The sequence below is a fragment of the Tachypleus tridentatus genome, chromosome 8, assembly GCF_004210375.1.
Source record: "Tachypleus tridentatus isolate NWPU-2018 chromosome 8, ASM421037v1, whole genome shotgun sequence".
Classification (NCBI taxonomy): Eukaryota; Metazoa; Arthropoda; class Merostomata; order Xiphosura; family Limulidae; genus Tachypleus; species Tachypleus tridentatus.
In genome coordinates, this window is record NC_134832.1 from 51,210,635 (window position 1) to 51,229,906 (window position 19,272).

The 19,272-nt window shown below is 38.7% G+C and overlaps 1 protein-coding gene across 1 annotated transcript; it reads left to right on the forward strand.

Moving 5' to 3' along the window:
• The first annotated feature begins 16,445 nt into the window (after window positions 1-16,445).
• Window positions 16,446-19,272, forward strand: LOC143223906 (uncharacterized). The gene is made up of 2 exons (XM_076452381.1): window positions 16,446-17,031; window positions 19,154-19,272. Exons 1-2 carry the CDS (start codon window positions 16,446-16,448, stop codon window positions 19,270-19,272), a joined length of 705 nt encoding a protein of 234 aa, XP_076308496.1.

Sequence of the window (19,272 nt, forward strand, 5' to 3'; positions counted from 1 at the left end):
TCACTAACACGTGTAACTAAATAACTCTTGGTGGTATCTCACCAACACGTGTAACTAAATAACTCCTGGTGGTATCTCACTAACACGTGTAACTAAATAACTCTTGGTGGTATCTCACTAACACGTGTAACTAAATAACTCCTGGTGGTATCTCACGTGTAACTAAATAACTCTTGGTGGTATCTCACCAACACGTGTAACTAAATAACTCTTGGTGGTATCTCACTAACACGGTATCTCACTAACACGTGTAACTAAATAACTCTTGGTGGTATCTCACCAACACGTGTAACTAAATAACTCCTGGTGGTATCTCACTAACACGTGTAACTAAATAACTCTTGGTGGTATCTCACTAACACGTGTAACTAAATAACTCTGGTGGTGGTATCTCTGGTGGTACCAACACGTGTAACTAAATAACTCTTGGTGGTATCTCACCAACACGTGTAACTAAATAACTCCTGGTGGTATCTCACCAACACGTGTAACTAAATAACTCCTGGTGGTATCTCACCAACACGTGTAACTAAATAACTCTTGGTGGTATCTCACCAACACGTGTAACTAAATAACTCCTGGTGGTATCTCACCAACACGTGTAACTAAATAACTCTTGGTGGTATCTCACCAACACGTGTAACTAAATAACTCCTGGTGGTATCTCACCAACACGTGTAACTAAATAACTCCTGGTGGTATCTCACCAACACGTGTAACTAAATAACTCTGGTGGTATCTCACCAACACGTGTAACTAAATAACTCCTGGTGGTATCTCACCAACACGTGTAACTAAATAACTCCTGGTGGTATCTCACCAACACGTGTAACTAAATAACTCTTGGTGGTATCTCACGTGTAACTAAATAACTCCTGGTGGTATCTCACCAACACGTGTAACTAAATAACTCTTGGTGGTATCTCACCAACACGTGTAACTAAATAACTCCTGGTGGTATCTCACCAACACGTGTAACTAAATAACTCTTGGTGGTATCTCACCAACACGTGTAACTAAATAACTCCTGGTGGTATCTCACTAACACGTGTAACTAAATAACTCTTGGTGGTATCTCACCAACACGTGTAACTAAATAACTCTTGGTGGTATCTCACCAACACGTGTAACTAAATAACTCCTGGTGGTATCTCACCAACACGTGTAACTAAATAACTAAATAACTCTGGTGGTATCTCACCAACACGTGTAACTAAATAACTCCTGGTGGTATCTCACCAACACGTGTAACTAAATAACTCCTGGTGGTATCTCACCAACACGTGTAACTAAATAACTCCTGGTGGTATCTCACCAACACGTGTAACTAAATAACTCCTGGTGGTATCTCACCAACACGTGTAACTAAATAACTCCTGGTGGTATCTCACCAACACGTGTAACTAAATAACTCCTGGTGGTATCTCACTAACACGTGTAACTAAATAACTCCTGGTGGTATCTCACCAACACGTGTAACTAAATAACTCCTGGTGGTATCTCACCTGGTGGTAACACGTGTAACTAAATAACTCTTGGTGGTATCTCACCAACACGTGTAACTAAATAACTCCTGGTGGTATCTCACCAACACGTGTAACTAAATAACTCTTGGTGGTATCTCACCAACACGTGTAACTAAATAACTCCTGGTGGTATCTCACCAACACGTGTAACTAAATAACTCCTGGTGGTATCTCACTAACACGTGTAACTAAATAACTCCTGGTGGTATCTCACCAACACGTGTAACTAAATAACTCCTGGTGGTATCTCACCAACACGTGTAACTAAATAACTCCTGGTGGTATCTCACCAACACGTGTAACTAAATAACTCCTGGTGGTATCTCACCAACACGTGTAACTAAATAACTCTGGTGGTATCTCACCAACACGTGTAACTAAATAACTCCTGGTGGTATCTCACTAACACGTGTAACTAAATAACTCCTGGTGGTATCTCACCAACACGTGTAACTAAATAACTCCTGGTGGTATCTCACTAACACGTGTAACTAAATAACTCCTGGTGGTATCTCACCAACACGTGTAACTAAATAACTCCTGGTGGTATCTCACCAACACGTGTAACTAAATAACTCTTGGTGGTATCTCACCAACACGTGTAACTAAATAACTCCTGGTGGTATCTCACCAACACGTGTAACTAAATAACTCTTGGTGGTATCTCACCAACACGTGTAACTAAATAACTCCTGGTGGTATCTCACCAACACGTGTAACTAAATAACTCCTGGTGGTATCTCACCAACACGTGTAACTAAATAACTCCTGGTGGTATCTCACCAACACGTGTAACTAAATAACTCTTGGTGGTATCTCACCAACACGTGTAACTAAATAACTCTGGTGGTATCTCACCAACACGTGTAACTAAATAACTCCTGGTGGTATCTCACTAACACGTGTAACTAAATAACTCCTGGTGGTATCTCACCAACACGTGTAACTAAATAACTCCTGGTGGTATCTCACTAACTTGCGTGTAACTAAATAACTCTTGGTATCTCACCAACACGTGTAACTAAATAACTCCTGGTGGTATCTCACTAACACGTGTAACTAAATAACTCCTGGTGGTATCTCACTAACACGTGTAACTAAATAACTCCTGGTGGTATCTCACTAACACGTGTAACTAAATAACTCCTGGTGGTATCTCACAACACGTGTAACTAAATAACTCCTGGTGGTATCTCACCAACACGTGTAACTAAATAACTCCTGGTGGTATCTCACCAACACGTGTAACTAAATAACTCCTGGTGGTATCTCACCAACACGTGTAACTAAATAACTCCTGGTGGTATCTCACTAACACGTGTAACTAAATAACTCCTGGTGGTATCTCACCAACACGTGTAACTAAATAACTCCTGGTGGTATCTCACCAACACGTGTAACTAAATAACTCCTGGTGGTATCTCACCAACACGTGTAACTAAATAACTCCTGGTGGTATCTCACCAACACGTGTAACTAAATAACTCCTGGTGGTATCTCACCAACACGTGTAACTAAATAACTCCTGGTGGTATCTCACCAACACGTGTAACTAAATAACTCTTGGTGGTATCTCACTAACACGTGTAACTAAATAACTCTTGGTGGTATCTCACCAACACGTGTAACTAAATAACTCCTGGTGGTATCTCACTAACACGTGTAACTAAATAACTCTGGTGGTATCTCACCAACACGTGTAACTAAATAACTCCTGGTGGTATCTCACCAACACGTGTAACTAAATAACTCTTGGTGGTATCTCACCAACACGTGTAACTAAATAACTCTTGGTGGTATCTCACCAACACGTGTAACTAAATAACTCCTGGTGGTATCTCACCAACACGTGTAACTAAATAACTCTTGGTGGTATCTCACCAACACGTGTAACTAAATAACTCCTGGTGGTATCTCACCAACACGTGTAACTAAATAACTCCTGGTAGTATCTCACCAACACGTGTAACTAAATAACTCCTGATGGTATCTCACTAACACGTGTAACTAAATAACTCTTGGTGGTATCTCACCAACACGTGTAACTAAATAACTCTTGGTGGTCCTGGTGGTATCTCACTAACACGTGTAACTAAATAACTCCTGGTGGTATCTCACCAACACGTGTAACTAAATAACTCCTGGTGGTATCTCACTAACACGTGTAACTAAATAACTCCTGATGGTATCTCACCACACGTGTAACTAAATAACTCCTGGTGGTATCTCACTAACACGTGTAACTAAATAACTCTTGGTGGTATCTCACCAACACGTGTAACTAAATAACTCTTGGTGGTATCTCACCAACACGTGTAACTAAATAACTCCTGGTAGTATCTCACCAACACGTGTAACTAAATAACTCCTGGTGGTATCTCACCAACACGTGTAACTAAATAACTCCTGGTAGTATCTCACTAACACGTGTAACTAAATAACTCTTGGTGGTATCTCACTAACACGTGTAACTAAATAACTCTTGGTGGTATCTCACCAACACGTGTAACTAAATAACTCTGGTGGTATCTCACACTAACACGTGTAACTAAATAACTCCTGGTGGTATCTCACTAACACGTGTAACTAAATAACTCCTGGTGGTATCTCACCAACACGTGTAACTAAATAACTCCTGGTGGTATCTCACCAACACGTGTAACTAAATAACTCTTGGTGGTATCTCACCAACACGTGTAACTAAATAACTCTTGGTGGTATCTCACCAACACGTGTAACTAAATAACTCTTGGTGGTATCTCACCAACACGTGTAACTAAATAACTCCTGATGGTATCTCACCAACACGTGTAACTAAATAACTCCTGGTGGTATCTCACACGTGTAACTAAATAACGTGTAACTAAATAACTCTTGGTGGTATCTCACCAACACGTGTAACTAAATAACTCCTGGTGGTATCTCACCAACACGTGTAACTAAATAACTCCTGGTGGTATCTGGTATCTCTCACTAACACGTGTAACTAAATAACTCCTGGTGGTATCTCACGTGTAACTAAATAACTGGTGGTATCTCACTAAACGTGTAACTAAATAACTCCTGGTGGTATCTCACTAACACGTGTAACTAAATAACTCTTGGTGGTATCTCACTAACACGTGTAACTAAATAACTCCTGGTGGTATCTCACTAACACGTGTAACTAAATAACTCTTGGTGGTATCTCACCAACACGTGTAACTAAATAACTCCTGGTGGTATCTCACTAACACGTGTAACTAAATAACTCTTGGTGGTATCTCACCAACACGTGTAACTAAATAACTCCTGGTGGTATCTCACCAACACGTGTAACTAAATAACTCCTGGTGGTATCTCACCAACACGTGTAACTAAATAACTCCTGGTAGTATCTCACCAACACGTGTAACTAAATAACTCCTGGTGGTATCTCACTAACACGTGTAACTAAATAACTCCTGGTAGTATCTCACCAACACGTGTAACTAAATAACTCCTGGTGGTATCTCACTAACACGTGTAACTAAATAACTCCTGGTGGTATCTCACCAACACGTGTAACTAAATAACTCCTGGTGGTATCTCACTAACACGTGTAACTAAATAACTCCTGGTGGTATCTCACCAACACGTGTAACACGTGTAACTAAATAACTCCTGGTGGTATCTCACTAACACGTGTAACTAAATAACTCCTGGTGGTATCTCACCAACACGTGTAACTAAATAACTCTTGGTGGTATCTCACTAACACGTGTAACTAAATAACTCCTGGTGGTATCTCACCAACACGTGTAACTAAATAACTCCTGGTGGTATCTCACTAACACGTGTAACTAAATAACTCTTGGTGGTATCTCACTAACACGTGTAACTAAATAACTCACTGGTGGTATCTCACCAACACGTGTAACTAAATAACTCCTGGTAGTATCTCACCAACACGTGTAACTAAATAACTCCTGGTGGTATCTCACTAACACGTGTAACTAAATAACTCCTGGTGGTATCTCACCAACACGTGTAACTAAATAACTCTTGGTGGTATCTCACTAACACGTGTAACTAAATAACTCTTGGTGGTATCTCACTAACACGTGTAACTAAATAACTCCTGGTGGTATCTCACTAACACGTGTAACTAAATAACTCCTGGTGGTATCTCACTAACACGTGTAACTAAATAACTCCTGGTAGTATCTCACCAACACGTGTAACTAAATAACTCCTGGTAGTATGTCACTAACACGTGTAACTAAATAACTCTTGGTGGTATCTCACTAACACGTGTAACTAAATAACTCCTGGTGGTATCTCACCAACACGTGTAACTAAATAACTCCTGGTAGTATCTCACTAACACGTGTAACTAAATAACTCCTGGTAGTATCTCACCAACACGTGTAACTAAATAACTCTTGGTGGTATCTCACCAACACGTGTAACTAAATAACTCCTGGTGGTATCTCACCAACACGTGTAACTAAATAACTCTTGGTGGTATCTCACCAACACGTGTAACTAAATAACTCTTGGTGGTATCTCACTAACACGTGTAACTAAATAAATCTCACCAACACGTGTAACTAAATAACTCCTGGTGGTATCTCACTAACACGTGTAACTAAATAACTCCTGGTGGTATCTCACTAACACGTGTAACTAAATAACTCTTGGTGGTATCTCACCAACACGTGTAACTAAATAACTCCTGGTGGTATCTCACTAACACGTGTAACTAAATAACTCTTGGTGGTATCTCACCAACACGTGTAACTAAATAACTCTTGGTGGTATCTCACCAACACGTGTAACTAAATAACTCTTGGTGGTATCTCACCAACACGTGTAACTAAATAACTCCTGGTGGTATCTCACCAACACGTGTAACTAAATAACTCCTGGTGGTATCTCACTAACACGTGTAACTAAATAACTCTTGGTGGTATCTCACCAACACGTGTAACTAAATAACTCTTGGTGGTATCTCACGTGTAACACGTGTAACTAAATAACTCTTGGTGGTATCTCACCAACACGTGTAACTAAATAACTCTTGGTGGTATCTCACCAACACGTGTAACTAAATAACTCTTGGTGGTATCTCACCAACACGTGTAACTAAATAACTCCTGGTGGTATCTCACCAACACGTGTAACTAAATAACTCTTGGTGGTATCTCACCAACACGTGTAACTAAATAACTCCTGGTGGTATCTCACTAACACGTGTAACTAAATAACTCTTGGTGGTATCTCACCAACACGTGTAACTAAATAACTCCTGGTGGTATCTCACCAACACGTGTAACTAAATAACTCCTGGTGGTATCTCACTAACACGTGTAACTAAATAACTCCTGGTGGTATCTCACCAACACGTGTAACTAAATAACTCTTGGTGGTATCTCACCAACACGTGTAACTAAATAACTCCTGGTGGTATCTCACTAACACGTGTAACTAAATAACTCCTGGTGGTATCTCACCAACACGTGTAACTAAATAACTCCTGGTATCTCACTGGTATAACTCTGGTGGTACTCACTAACACGTGTAACTAAATAACTCTTGGTGGTATCTCACCAACACGTGTAACTAAATAACTCCTGGTGGTATCTCACCAACACGTGTAACTAAATAACTCTTGGTGGTATCTCACTAACACGTGTAACTAAATAACTCCTGATGGTATCTCACCAACACGTGTAACTAAATAACTCCTGGTGGTATCTCACCAACACGTGTAACTAAATAACTCCTGGTGGTATCTCACCAACACGTGTAACTAAATAACTCCTGGTGGTATCTCACTAACACGTGTAACTAAATAACTCCTGGTGGTATCTCACTAACACGTGTAACTAAATAACTCTTGGTGGTATCTCACTAACACGTGTAACTAAATAACTCCTGGTGGTATCTCACTAACACGTGTAACTAAATAACTCCTGGTGGTATCTCACTAACACGTGTAACTAAATAACTCCTGGTGGTATCTCACCAACACGTGTAACTAAATAACTCCTGGTAGTATCTCACCAACACGTGTAACTAAATAACTCTTGGTGGTATCTCACTAACACGTGTAACTAAATAACTCCTGGTAGTATCTCACCAACACGTGTAACTAAATAACTCCTGGTGGTATCTCACTAACACGTGTAACTAAATAACTCCTGGTGGTATCTCACTAACACGTGTAACTAAATAACTCCTGGTGGTATCTCACTAACACGTGTAACTAAATAACTCCTGGTAGTATCTCACCAACACGTGTAACTAAATAACTCCTGGTGGTATCTCACTAACACGTGTAACTAAATAACTCCTGGTGGTATCTCACTAACACGTGTAACTAAATAACTCCTGGTGGTATCTCACTAACACGTGTAACTAAATAACTCTTGGTGGTATCTCACTAACACGTGTAACTAAATAACTCCTGGTAGTATCTCACCAACACGTGTAACTAAATAACTCTTGGTGGTATCTCACCAACACGTGTAACTAAATAACTCCTGGTGGTATCTCACTAACACGTGTAACTAAATAACTCCTGGTAGTATCTCACCAACACGTGTAACTAAATAACTCCTGGTGGTATCTCACTAACACGTGTAACTAAATAACTCCTGGTAGTATCTCACCAACACGTGTAACTAAATAACTCCTGGTAGTATCTCACCAACACGTGTAACTAAATAACTCTTGGTGGTATCTCACTAACACGTGTAACTAAATAACTCCTGGTGGTATCTCACCAACACGTGTAACTAAATAACTCCTGGTGGTATCTCACCAACACGTGTAACTAAATAACTCTGGTGGTATCTCACTAACACGTGTAACTAAATAACTCCTGGTGGTATCTCACTAACACGTGTAACTAAATAACTCCTGGTGGTATCTCACGTGTAACACGTGGTAACTAAATAACTAACTGGTGGTATCTCACTAACACGTGTAACTAAATAACTCCTGGTGGTATCTCACCAACACGTGTAACTAAATAACTCTTGGTGGTATCTCACTAACACGTGTAACTAAATAACTCCTGGTGGTATCTCACCAACACGTGTAACTAAATAACTCTTGGTGGTATCTCACCAACACGTGTAACTAAATAACTCCTGGTGGTATCTCACTAACACGTGTAACTAAATAACTCCTGGTGGTATCTCACCAACACGTGTAACTAAATAACTCCTGGTATCTCACCAACACGGTATCTCACTCAACACGTGTAACTAAATAACTCCTGGTGGTATCTCACTAACACGTGTAACTAAATAACTCCTGGTGGTATCTCACTAACACGTGTAACTAAATAACTCCTGGTGGTATCTCACTAACACGTGTAACTAAATAACTCCTGGTGGTATCTCTCGTGTAACTAAATAACTCTTGGTGGTACACGTGTAACTAAATAACTCCTGGTGGTATCTCACCAACACGTGTAACTAAATAACTCTTGGTGGTATCTCACTAACACGTGTAACTAAATAACTCCTGGTGGTATCTCACCAACACGTGTAACTAAATAACTCCTGGTGGTATCTCACTAACACGTGTAACTAAATAACTCTTGGTGGTAACACGTGTATAACTCACTAACACGTGTAACTAAATAACTCCTGGTGGTATCTCACTAACACGTGTAACTAAACGTGTAACTAACCTGGTGGTATCTCACCAACACGTGTAACTAAATAACTCCTGGTGGTATCTCACTAACACGTGTAACTAAATAACTCCTGGTGGTATCTCACTAACACGTGTAACTAAATAACTCCTGGTGGTATCTCACTAACACGTGTAACTAAATAACTCCTGGTGGTATCTCTCACTGGTGGTAACACGTGTAACTAAATAACTCCTGGTGGTATCTCACTGGTATCTAAACGTGTAACTCCTGGTGGTATCTCACCAACACGTGTAACTAAATAACTCCTGGTGGTATCTCACCAACACGTGTAACTAAATAACTCCTGGTGGTATCTCACCAACACGTGTAACTAAATAACTCCTGGTGGTATCTCACCAACACGTGTAACTAAATAACTCCTGATGGTATCTCACCAACACGTGTAACTAAATAACTCCTGATGGTATCTCACTAACACGTGTAACTAAATAACTCTTGGTGGTATCTCACCAACACGTGTAACTAAATAACTCTTGGTGGTATCTCACCAACACGTGTAACTAAATAACTCCTGGTGGTATCTCACTAACACGTGTAACTAAATAACTCTTGGTGGTATCTCACCAACACGTGTAACTAAATAACTCTTGGTGGTATCTCACCAACACGTGTAACTAAATAACTCTTGGTGGTATCTCACCAACACGTGTAACTAAATAACTCTTGGTGGTATCTCACCAACACGTGTAACTAAATAACTATTGGTGGTATCTCACCAACACGTGTAACTAAATAACTCTTGGTGGTATCTCACCAACACGTGTAACTAAATAACTCCTGGTGGTATCTCACCAGCACGTGTAACTAAATAACTCCTGGTGGTATCTCACCAACACGTGTAACTAAATAACTCTCTTGGTGGTAAATCTCTGGTGGTATCTCACCAACACGTGTAACTAAATAACTCTTGGTGGTATCTCACTAACACGTGTAACTAAATAACTCCTGGTGGTATAACTCTGATGGTATCTAACACGTGTAACTAAATAACTCCTGATGGTATCTCACTAACACGTGTAACTAAATAACTCTTGGTGGTATCTCACCAACACGTGTAACTAAATAACTCTTGGTGGTATCTCACCAACACGTGTAACTAAATAACTCCTGGTGGTATCTCACCAACACGTGTAACTAAATAACTCTTGGTGGTATCTCACTAACACGTGTAACTAAATAACTCCTGATGGTATCTCACTAACACGTGTAACTAAATAACTCCTGGTGGTATCTCACTAACACGTGTAACTAAATAACTCCTGGTGGTATCTCACTAACACGTGTAACTAAATAACTCCTGGTAGTATCTCACCAACACGTGTAACTAAATAACTCCTGGTGGTATCTCACTAACACGTGTAACTAAATAACTCTTGGTGGTATCTCACTAACACGTGTAACTAAATAACTCTTGGTGGTATCTCACCAACACGTGTAACTAAATAACTCCTGATGGTATCTCACTAACACGTGTAACTAAATAACTCCTGGTAGTATCTCACCAACACGTGTAACTAAATAACTCCTGGTAGTATGTCACTAACACGTGTAACTAAATAACTCTTGGTGGTATCTCACTAACACGTGTAACTAAATAACTCTTGGTGGTATCTCACCAACACGTGTAACTAAATAACTCCTGGTAGTATGTCACTAACACGTGTAACTAAATAACTCTTGGTGGTATCTCACCAACACGTGTAACTAAATAACTCCTGGTAGTATGTCACTAACACGTGTAACTAAATAACTCTTGGTGGTATCTCACCAACACGTGTAACTAAATAACTCTTGGTGGTATCTCACCAACACGTGTAACTAAATAACTCTTGGTGGTATCTCACTAACACGTGTAACTAAATAACTCTTGGTGGTATCTCACCAACACGTGTAACTAAATAACTATTGGTGGTATCTCACCAACACGTGTAACTAAATAACTCTTGGTGGTATCTCACCAACACGTGTAACTAAATAACTCCTGGTAGTATCTCACCAACACGTGTAACTAAATAACTCCTGATGGTATCTCACTAACACGTGTAACTAAATAACTCTTGGTGGTATCTCACTAACACGTGTAACTAAATAACTCTTGGTGGTATCTCACCAACACGTGTAACTAAATAACTCCTGATGGTATCTAACACGTGTAACTAAATAACTCCTGATGGTATCTCACTAACACGTGTAACTAAATAACTCTTGGTGGTACTCCTGGTGGTCTCACCAACACGTGTAACTAAATAACTCTCGGTGGTATCTCACCAACACGTGTAACTAAATAACTCTTGGTGGTATCTCACCAACACGTGTAACTAAATAACTCCTGATGGTATCTCACCAACACGTGTAACTAAATAACTCCTCATGGTGTCTCACTAACACGTGTAACTAAATAACTCCTGATGGTATCTCACCAACACGTGTAACTAAATAACTCCTGATGGTATCTCACTGACACGTGTAACTAAATAACTCTTGGTGGTATCTCACCAACACGTGTAACTAAATAACTCCTGGTAGTATGTCACTAACACGTGTAACTAAATAACTCTTGGTGGTATCTCACCAACACGTGTAACTAAATAACTCCTGGTGGTATCTCACCAACACGTGTAACTAAATAACTCCTGGTGGTATCTCACCAACACGTGTAACTAAATAACTCTTGGTGGTATCTCACCAACACGTGTAACTAAATAACTCCTGATGGTATCTCACCAACACGTGTAACTAAATAACTCCTGATGGTATCTCACTAACACGTGTAACTAAATAACTCTTGGTGGTATCTCACCAACACGTGTAACTAAATAACTCCTGATGGTATCTCACCAACACGTGTAACTAAATAACTCCTGATGGTATCTCACCAACACGTGTAACTAAATAACTCTTGGTGGTATCTCACCAACACGTGTAACTAAATAACTCTTGGTGGTATCTCACCAACACGTGTAACTAAATAACTCTTGGTGGTATCTCACCAACACGTGTAACTAAATAACTCCTGATGGTATCTAACACGTGTAACTAAATAACTCTTGGTGGTATCTCACCAACACGTGTAACTAAATAACTCCTGATGGTATCTCACCAACACGTGTAACTAAATAACTCCTGATGGTATCTCACTAACACGTGTAACTAAATAACTCCTGGTAGTATCTCACCAACACGTGTAACTAAATAACTCTTGGTGGTATCTCACCAACACGTGTAACTAAATAACTCCTGATGGTATTTAACACGTGTAACTAAATAACTCTTGGTGGTATCTCACCAACACGTGTAACTAAATAACTCTTGGTGGTATCTCACCAACACGTGTAACTAAATAACTCTTGGTGGTATCTCACCAACACGTGTAACTAAATAACTCCTGATGGTATCTCACTAACACGTGTAACTAAATAACTCTTGGTGGTATCTCACCAACACGTGTAACTAAATAACTCCTGATGGTATCTCACTAACACGTGTAACTAAATAACTCTTGGTGGTATCTCACCAACACGTGTAACTAAATAACTCTTGGTGGTATCTCACCAACACGTGTAACTAAATAACTCCTGATGGTATCTCACCAACACGTGTAACTAAATAACTCCTTATGGTATCTCACCAACACGTGTAACTAAATAACTCCTGATGGTATCTCACTAACACGTGTAACTAAATAACTCTTGGTGGTATCTCACCAACACGTGTAACTAAATAACTCCTGATGGTATCTAACACGTGTAACTAAATAACTCCTGATGGTATCTCACCAACACGTGTAACTAAATAACTCCTGATGGTATCTCACCAACACGTGTAACTAAATAACTCTTGGTGGTATCTCACTAACACGTGTAACTAAATAACTCTTGGTGGTATCTCACCAACACGTGTAACTAAATAACTCTTGGTGGTATCTCACTAACACGTGTAACTAAATAACTCTTGGTGGTATCTCACCAACACGTGTAACTAAATAACTCCTGGTGGTATCTCACCAACACGTGTAACTAAATAACTCCTGGTGGTATCTCACCAACACGTGTAACTAAATAACTCTTGGTGGTATCTCACCAACACGTGTAACTAAATAACTCCTGATGGTATCTCACCAACACGTGTAACTAAATAACTCTTGGTGGTATCTCACCAACACGTGTAACTAAATAACTCCTGATGGTATCTCACTAACACGTGTAACTAAATAACTCTTGGTGGTATCTCACCAACACGTGTAACTAAATAACTCTTGGTGGTATCTCACCAACACGTGTAACTAAATAACTCCTGATGGTATCTCACTAACACGTGTAACTAAATAACTCTTGGTGGTATCTCACCAACACGTGTAACTAAATAACTCCTGATGGTATCTCACTAACACGTGTAACTAAATAACTCTTGGTGGTATCTCACCAACACGTGTAACTAAATAACTCTTGGTGGTATCTCACCAACACGTGTAACTAAATAACTCCTGATGGTATCTAACACGTGTAACTAAATAACTCTTGGTGGTATCTCACTAACACGTGTAACTAAATAACTCTTGGTGGTATCTCACCAACACGTGTAACTAAATAACTCTTGGTGGTATCTCACCAACACGTGTAACTAAATAACTCCTGATGGTATCTCACTAACACGTGTAACTAAATAACTCTTGGTGGTATCTCACCAACACGTGTAACTAAATAACTCCTGATGGTATCTCACTAACACGTGTAACTAAATAACTCTTGGTGGTATCTCACCAACACGTGTAACTAAATAACTCTTGGTGGTATCTCACCAACACGTGTAACTAAATAACTCCTGATGGTATCTCACTAACACGTGTAACTAAATAACTCTTGGTGGTATCTCACCAACACGTGTAACTAAATAACTCCTGGTGGTATCTACATCTAATTAAATACTTATTGCCTCATCCTGTAATTAAGTCATTATCTGATTTATCACATTAACGCATTTCACCAAATAACTCTTATTAGGCCTTATTAACACATGTAACTCACTGTCTGTATTTTATTAACACATCTTACTGAATAATGCCTGTTGTATTATGATACACGGTAAGTTTTCTCTTTCCTTAATTCTGCCTTAAAATGTACGAAAATTTACACTCTGGATCTTTTTACAAGTTTAATAATTAAGAGAGGATATTAATACAGTTACTTGCTTGTTTATTTCATACAGCAGTCACATCTGGCTACCTACTGTATCCATCATGTGGAATCGAACCTCAGAGTTAGACGTTACGAGTACGTTAACTTATCACTGTCCCACCGAAGGACCGGACGGAAATGTCATTCTTTATATTAAAAAATGTGACTACCCATTCACAGATGACGCCACCTTCGCAAACTAACTCTGACGAAAGTGCAGGTATACTCAATGACCGAACACATTAGTGAAGTAACAGGCATAGTATTTTCATAGTTGTTTATTTATTCAGTTAACATTTCAAAATAACAGTTACCTAGATATTTATAGAAGATGCTGCGTAGTAGATCCCATGTATAACGAATATTTAGTAGTTTTGACACAAAATACTAATATTGATAATTATATTATCAACTATTCAACATGCTCGCCCTTTCAGCTGAGGGGGCGTTATAATGTAACGATAATCGCACTATAAAAGAATAGCCCAAGAGTTGGCGGTGGGTGGTGAAGACTAACTGCCTTCCCTCTAGTCTTACACTACTAAATTAGGGACGACTAGCACAGATAGCCCTCGAGTAGCTTTGTGCGAAATTCAAAACAAACAAACAAACAAACAAACGAGAATGCACTGTTCAAAAATAAATAATTTAAATAACAATAAATGTTTTTTTTGAATAAACGTATTTTGTTCAATTTGTTCAAGTATCGAATTTGATGGGTGAATTTAAGTATGTTTTTTTTTTGTTTGTTTGTTTTGGAATTTCGCACAAAGCTACGCAAAGGTTGCCAGCTACATGCGTTAGCCGTCCCTAATTTAGCAGTGTAAGACTAGAGGAAGGCAGCTGTCATCACCATCCACCGCCACTCTTGGCTACTCTTTTACCAATGAATAGTGAAATTGATCGGCACATTATAACGCCCCCACTGCTGAAAAGAGCATGCTTGGTGCGATTCAAACCCGCGACCCTCGGATTAGAAGTCGAACGCCTTAACACACTTGGACGTACCAGGCCCAGTGCATTTTCAAAGATTAACTATACATGTTATATTAACTTTAGCGCCCTCAGTGGTATTTCTAGGGACTCACATCGCTAGAAACAGCGTTTCGGTAACCCGTCGCGGGCAGAGCATCTGTCGTCCATTGTACGGCTTAATTCTAAAGAAATAAAAAACTTACTTCTAGTTGCCAGTCATGTTACCGGACTGGAAGCAAGTAACAACTAATTAGATTGTATGGGAAAATGTGGTTAAAGCGGTTTACATCGATTGTTCTTAAGCACTAAGCTACACAGTATATATCTGTGCTCTGCTTACCACAGGTATCAAAACTCAGCTTTTAGCGTCTTAAACCTGCAGATTTGTCCCCGAACCTCTGGGGAAAACAAAAAAGTGAGATTAAAAGTTATCTAACCACAGTATTATAACCACAGTATTATGACCACAGTATTATGATCACAGTATTATAACCACACTATTATGACCACAGTATTATGACCACAGTATTATAACCACAGTATTATAACCACACTATTATGACCACAGTATTATGACCACAGTATTATAACCACAGTATTATGACCATAGTATTATAACCACAGTATTATGGCCACAGTATTATGATCACACTATTATGACCACAGTATTATAACCACAGTATTATGACCACACTATTATGACCAAAGTATTATAGCCACAGTATTATGACCACAGTATTCTGACCATTGTATTATGACCACAGTATTAAGACCACAGTATTATGACCACAGTATTATAACCACAGTATTATGACCACAGTATTATAACCAGAGTATTATCACCACAATATTATAACCACAGTATTATGGCCACAGTATTATGACCACAGTATTATAACCACAGTATTCTGACCACAGTATTATGACCACAGTATTATAACCACAGTATTATAACCAGAGTATTATCACCACAGTATTATAACCACAGTATTATGGCCACAGTATTATGACCACAGTATTATAACCACAGTATTCTGACCACAGTATTATAACCACTAATACTAAGACCAGAGTATTATGACCATTATTGAAAATAACAAGGTAAAAGACAGCAAATATATGCATAAGAAAATTAGTGAAGTGACAGGAAAGTCTCCATCAGCAAAAACAGGATGCTTAAAATCTAAGAATGGAGAAATCTTGATGGATAAAAAAGATATACTTAACAGATGGTCAGAATATATTGGGGAACTATATAACGACAACAGAAGCCTAACCCCACACATAGAAATAGACACAGAAGGCCTTCCAATTATGCCTGATGAAATGGAACATGCAATGAAGAAGATACATAAAGGCAAAGCAGCTGGTCCAGACGACATACCCATTGAACTTTTATTAGCCCTAAAAGAACTGGAAATCCAGGAAGTGACAAAATTACTGAACACTATTTATGACACGGGTGAAATACTGGAAGACTTTAAAAAATCAGTCTTTATTGGATTGCCGAAAAAGCCCGGAACAACTGACTGTGAGCAGCACAGGATAATTAGTCTAATGAGTCATCTTACCAAGGTTCTTTTAAGAGTGCTCATGTCTAGAATGAGGAATAAGATAAGACCAGAGATTGCTGATACTCAGTTTGGATTTATAACCGATAAAGGCACCAGAAATGCAATTTTCGCTCTAAACATGCTCATAGAAAGATCACTGGAAGTACAAAAGGATTTATATCTATGTTTTATCGATTATTCTAAAGCCTTTGACAAAGTGAGACATGGTGACCTATTCGACATGTTGTCAGACCTGAACATCGATGCTAAAGATCTAAGAATCCTTAGAAACCTTTACTGGCAGCAAATGGCAGCTATCAAAATTGAAAATGAATTGAGTGAATATAGACCAATTGAAAGAGGCGTGATGCAGGGATGTGTATTTTCACCAGATCTTTTTAACTTATACAGCGAAATAATCCTACGAAACATCAATGAACATCAGGGAGTCAAAGTAGGCGGATGCAATATCAACAACTTGCGCTACGCTGATGACACAGTCCTCATTGCGGACTCCGAACGAAATCTACAGACACTCCTCACAACAACAGTAGACGAGAGTGAAGAAAAAGGCTTGCAGTTAAATGCAAAGAAAACAGAGTGCATGGTTATCTCAAAACAATCAATTACACCCACATGTAGCATAACCGGCAAGGACGTGAGAATAAAACAAGTCGAAAGCTTCAAATATCTTGGATATACTATGACATCAAATGCAAAGAGTGACACAGAAATAAAGAAAAGAATTGCAATGCCCAAGGATACTTTCAATAAAATGAAGTCCATATTCACAAACAGGAACATAACAAATGTCACTAAAATTAACACCTTGAAATCATATGTATAGTCTGTTCTCTTATATAGCTGTGAGAGCTGGACACTGAACAAAGATACAGAGAAGATATTAGAAGCTGCTGAAATGTGGTTCCTTAGAAGGATGCTAAAAATATCATGGACTGAAAGAAAAACAAATGTGGAAGTCATGGAACTGGCAGGATAAAAAAGGTCCTTCATGAAAACTATAAGAAAGAGACAAATGGAATTTCTAGGACACATCTGTAGGAAGAATGGGATAGAGAAACAGATGCTATGTGGAAAAATAGAAGGGAAGAAAAGCAGAGGGTGTCAAAGAACTAAATATAATCGACATCCTCAATAACTATGTCACCAAGAACTCAATGAGCAACATCGAGTTAATAAGGAGGATTGACAACAGAGAAGTGTGGCATGCCATGGTCGTCGATGTCTGCCGCAGATTTGACACATGAAGAAGAAGATTATGACCACAGTATTATAACCAGAGTATTATGACCACAGTATTATAACCACAGTATTATGACCACAGTATTATAACCAGAGTATTATGACCACAGTATTATAACCAGAGTATTATGATCACAGTATTATAACCACAGTATTATGACCACAGTATTATAACCAGAGTATTATGACCACAGTATTATAACCACAGTATTATAACCAGAGTATTATGACCACAGTATTATAACCAGAGTATTATGACCACAGTATTATGACCACAGTATTATAACCACAGTATTCTGACCACAGTATTATGAACTTTTAAAAATATTTATTACACAGCTAGTTTGTTTTGTTCGTTTTCACAACAATTAGTTTTAGATACAGTGTATAGTTATTGTGATCTTGAGGTCTTTGCCCAAGAAATTCTTAGGGCACAGCCCCATAATGCGAGAAGAAAGCTTGACAGAAGGCTTTTAGAATCTCTATTCCTAGCTTTTGTTCAATACAAGCTGAAGAAGTAACTGGAAAACTGTTACTAAAATATATATATACTGTTTTACACAACCAGCTATACATAGTGAGAGCCCTAAATGGACCTCTACAACTGTTTTTTGTCCACGACAGTTTTAGTACTTGTCAGTAATTTGAAACACACTTTGAATTTTTTTTTTAATGTCACATAGAAAGAATTATAAACGTTCTGTAGTTTAAGTAACGGAGTCACTGAAATATATCTGAATGGGCACATATTGATTGAAAATGACGTTTTAAAAATAGATGTTTCAAAAAGTGTTTATAAAACGAAAAAAAAACGTGCTTTTCGATTAATCAGCTTTAGAAAGAAGAACTATGAATATATAAGTTGCATATATATCAACAGTGGCGTAGTTTGCAATGTAAGAGAAAGAATTTAAAACATACGTTTTCATTAGGAATAGTTATTCATTTGGGTCCTTTGACTTCGTTTAGCAAAACGGTGGCCACTGTCATCAGCTGACGAGCTTCCCTCTGCGCAAAGAGAAGCCGACGTCCTTTCCACAAGCACGTGGACTCAGCACCAGTCCAATGACAAGTCAATCTCCCTTTGA

Excerpts from the sequence above, each read along its gene's own strand:
- LOC143223906 (XM_076452381.1), top strand. The coding sequence starts at position 16,446 with ATGACCATTATTGAAAATAACAAGGTAAAAGACAGCAAATATATGCAT. Across the intron at positions 17,032-19,153 it reads TGGATTTATAACCGATAAAG|CAAAACGGTGGCCACTGTCA; the intron begins GCACCAGAAATG and ends GACTTCGTTTAG.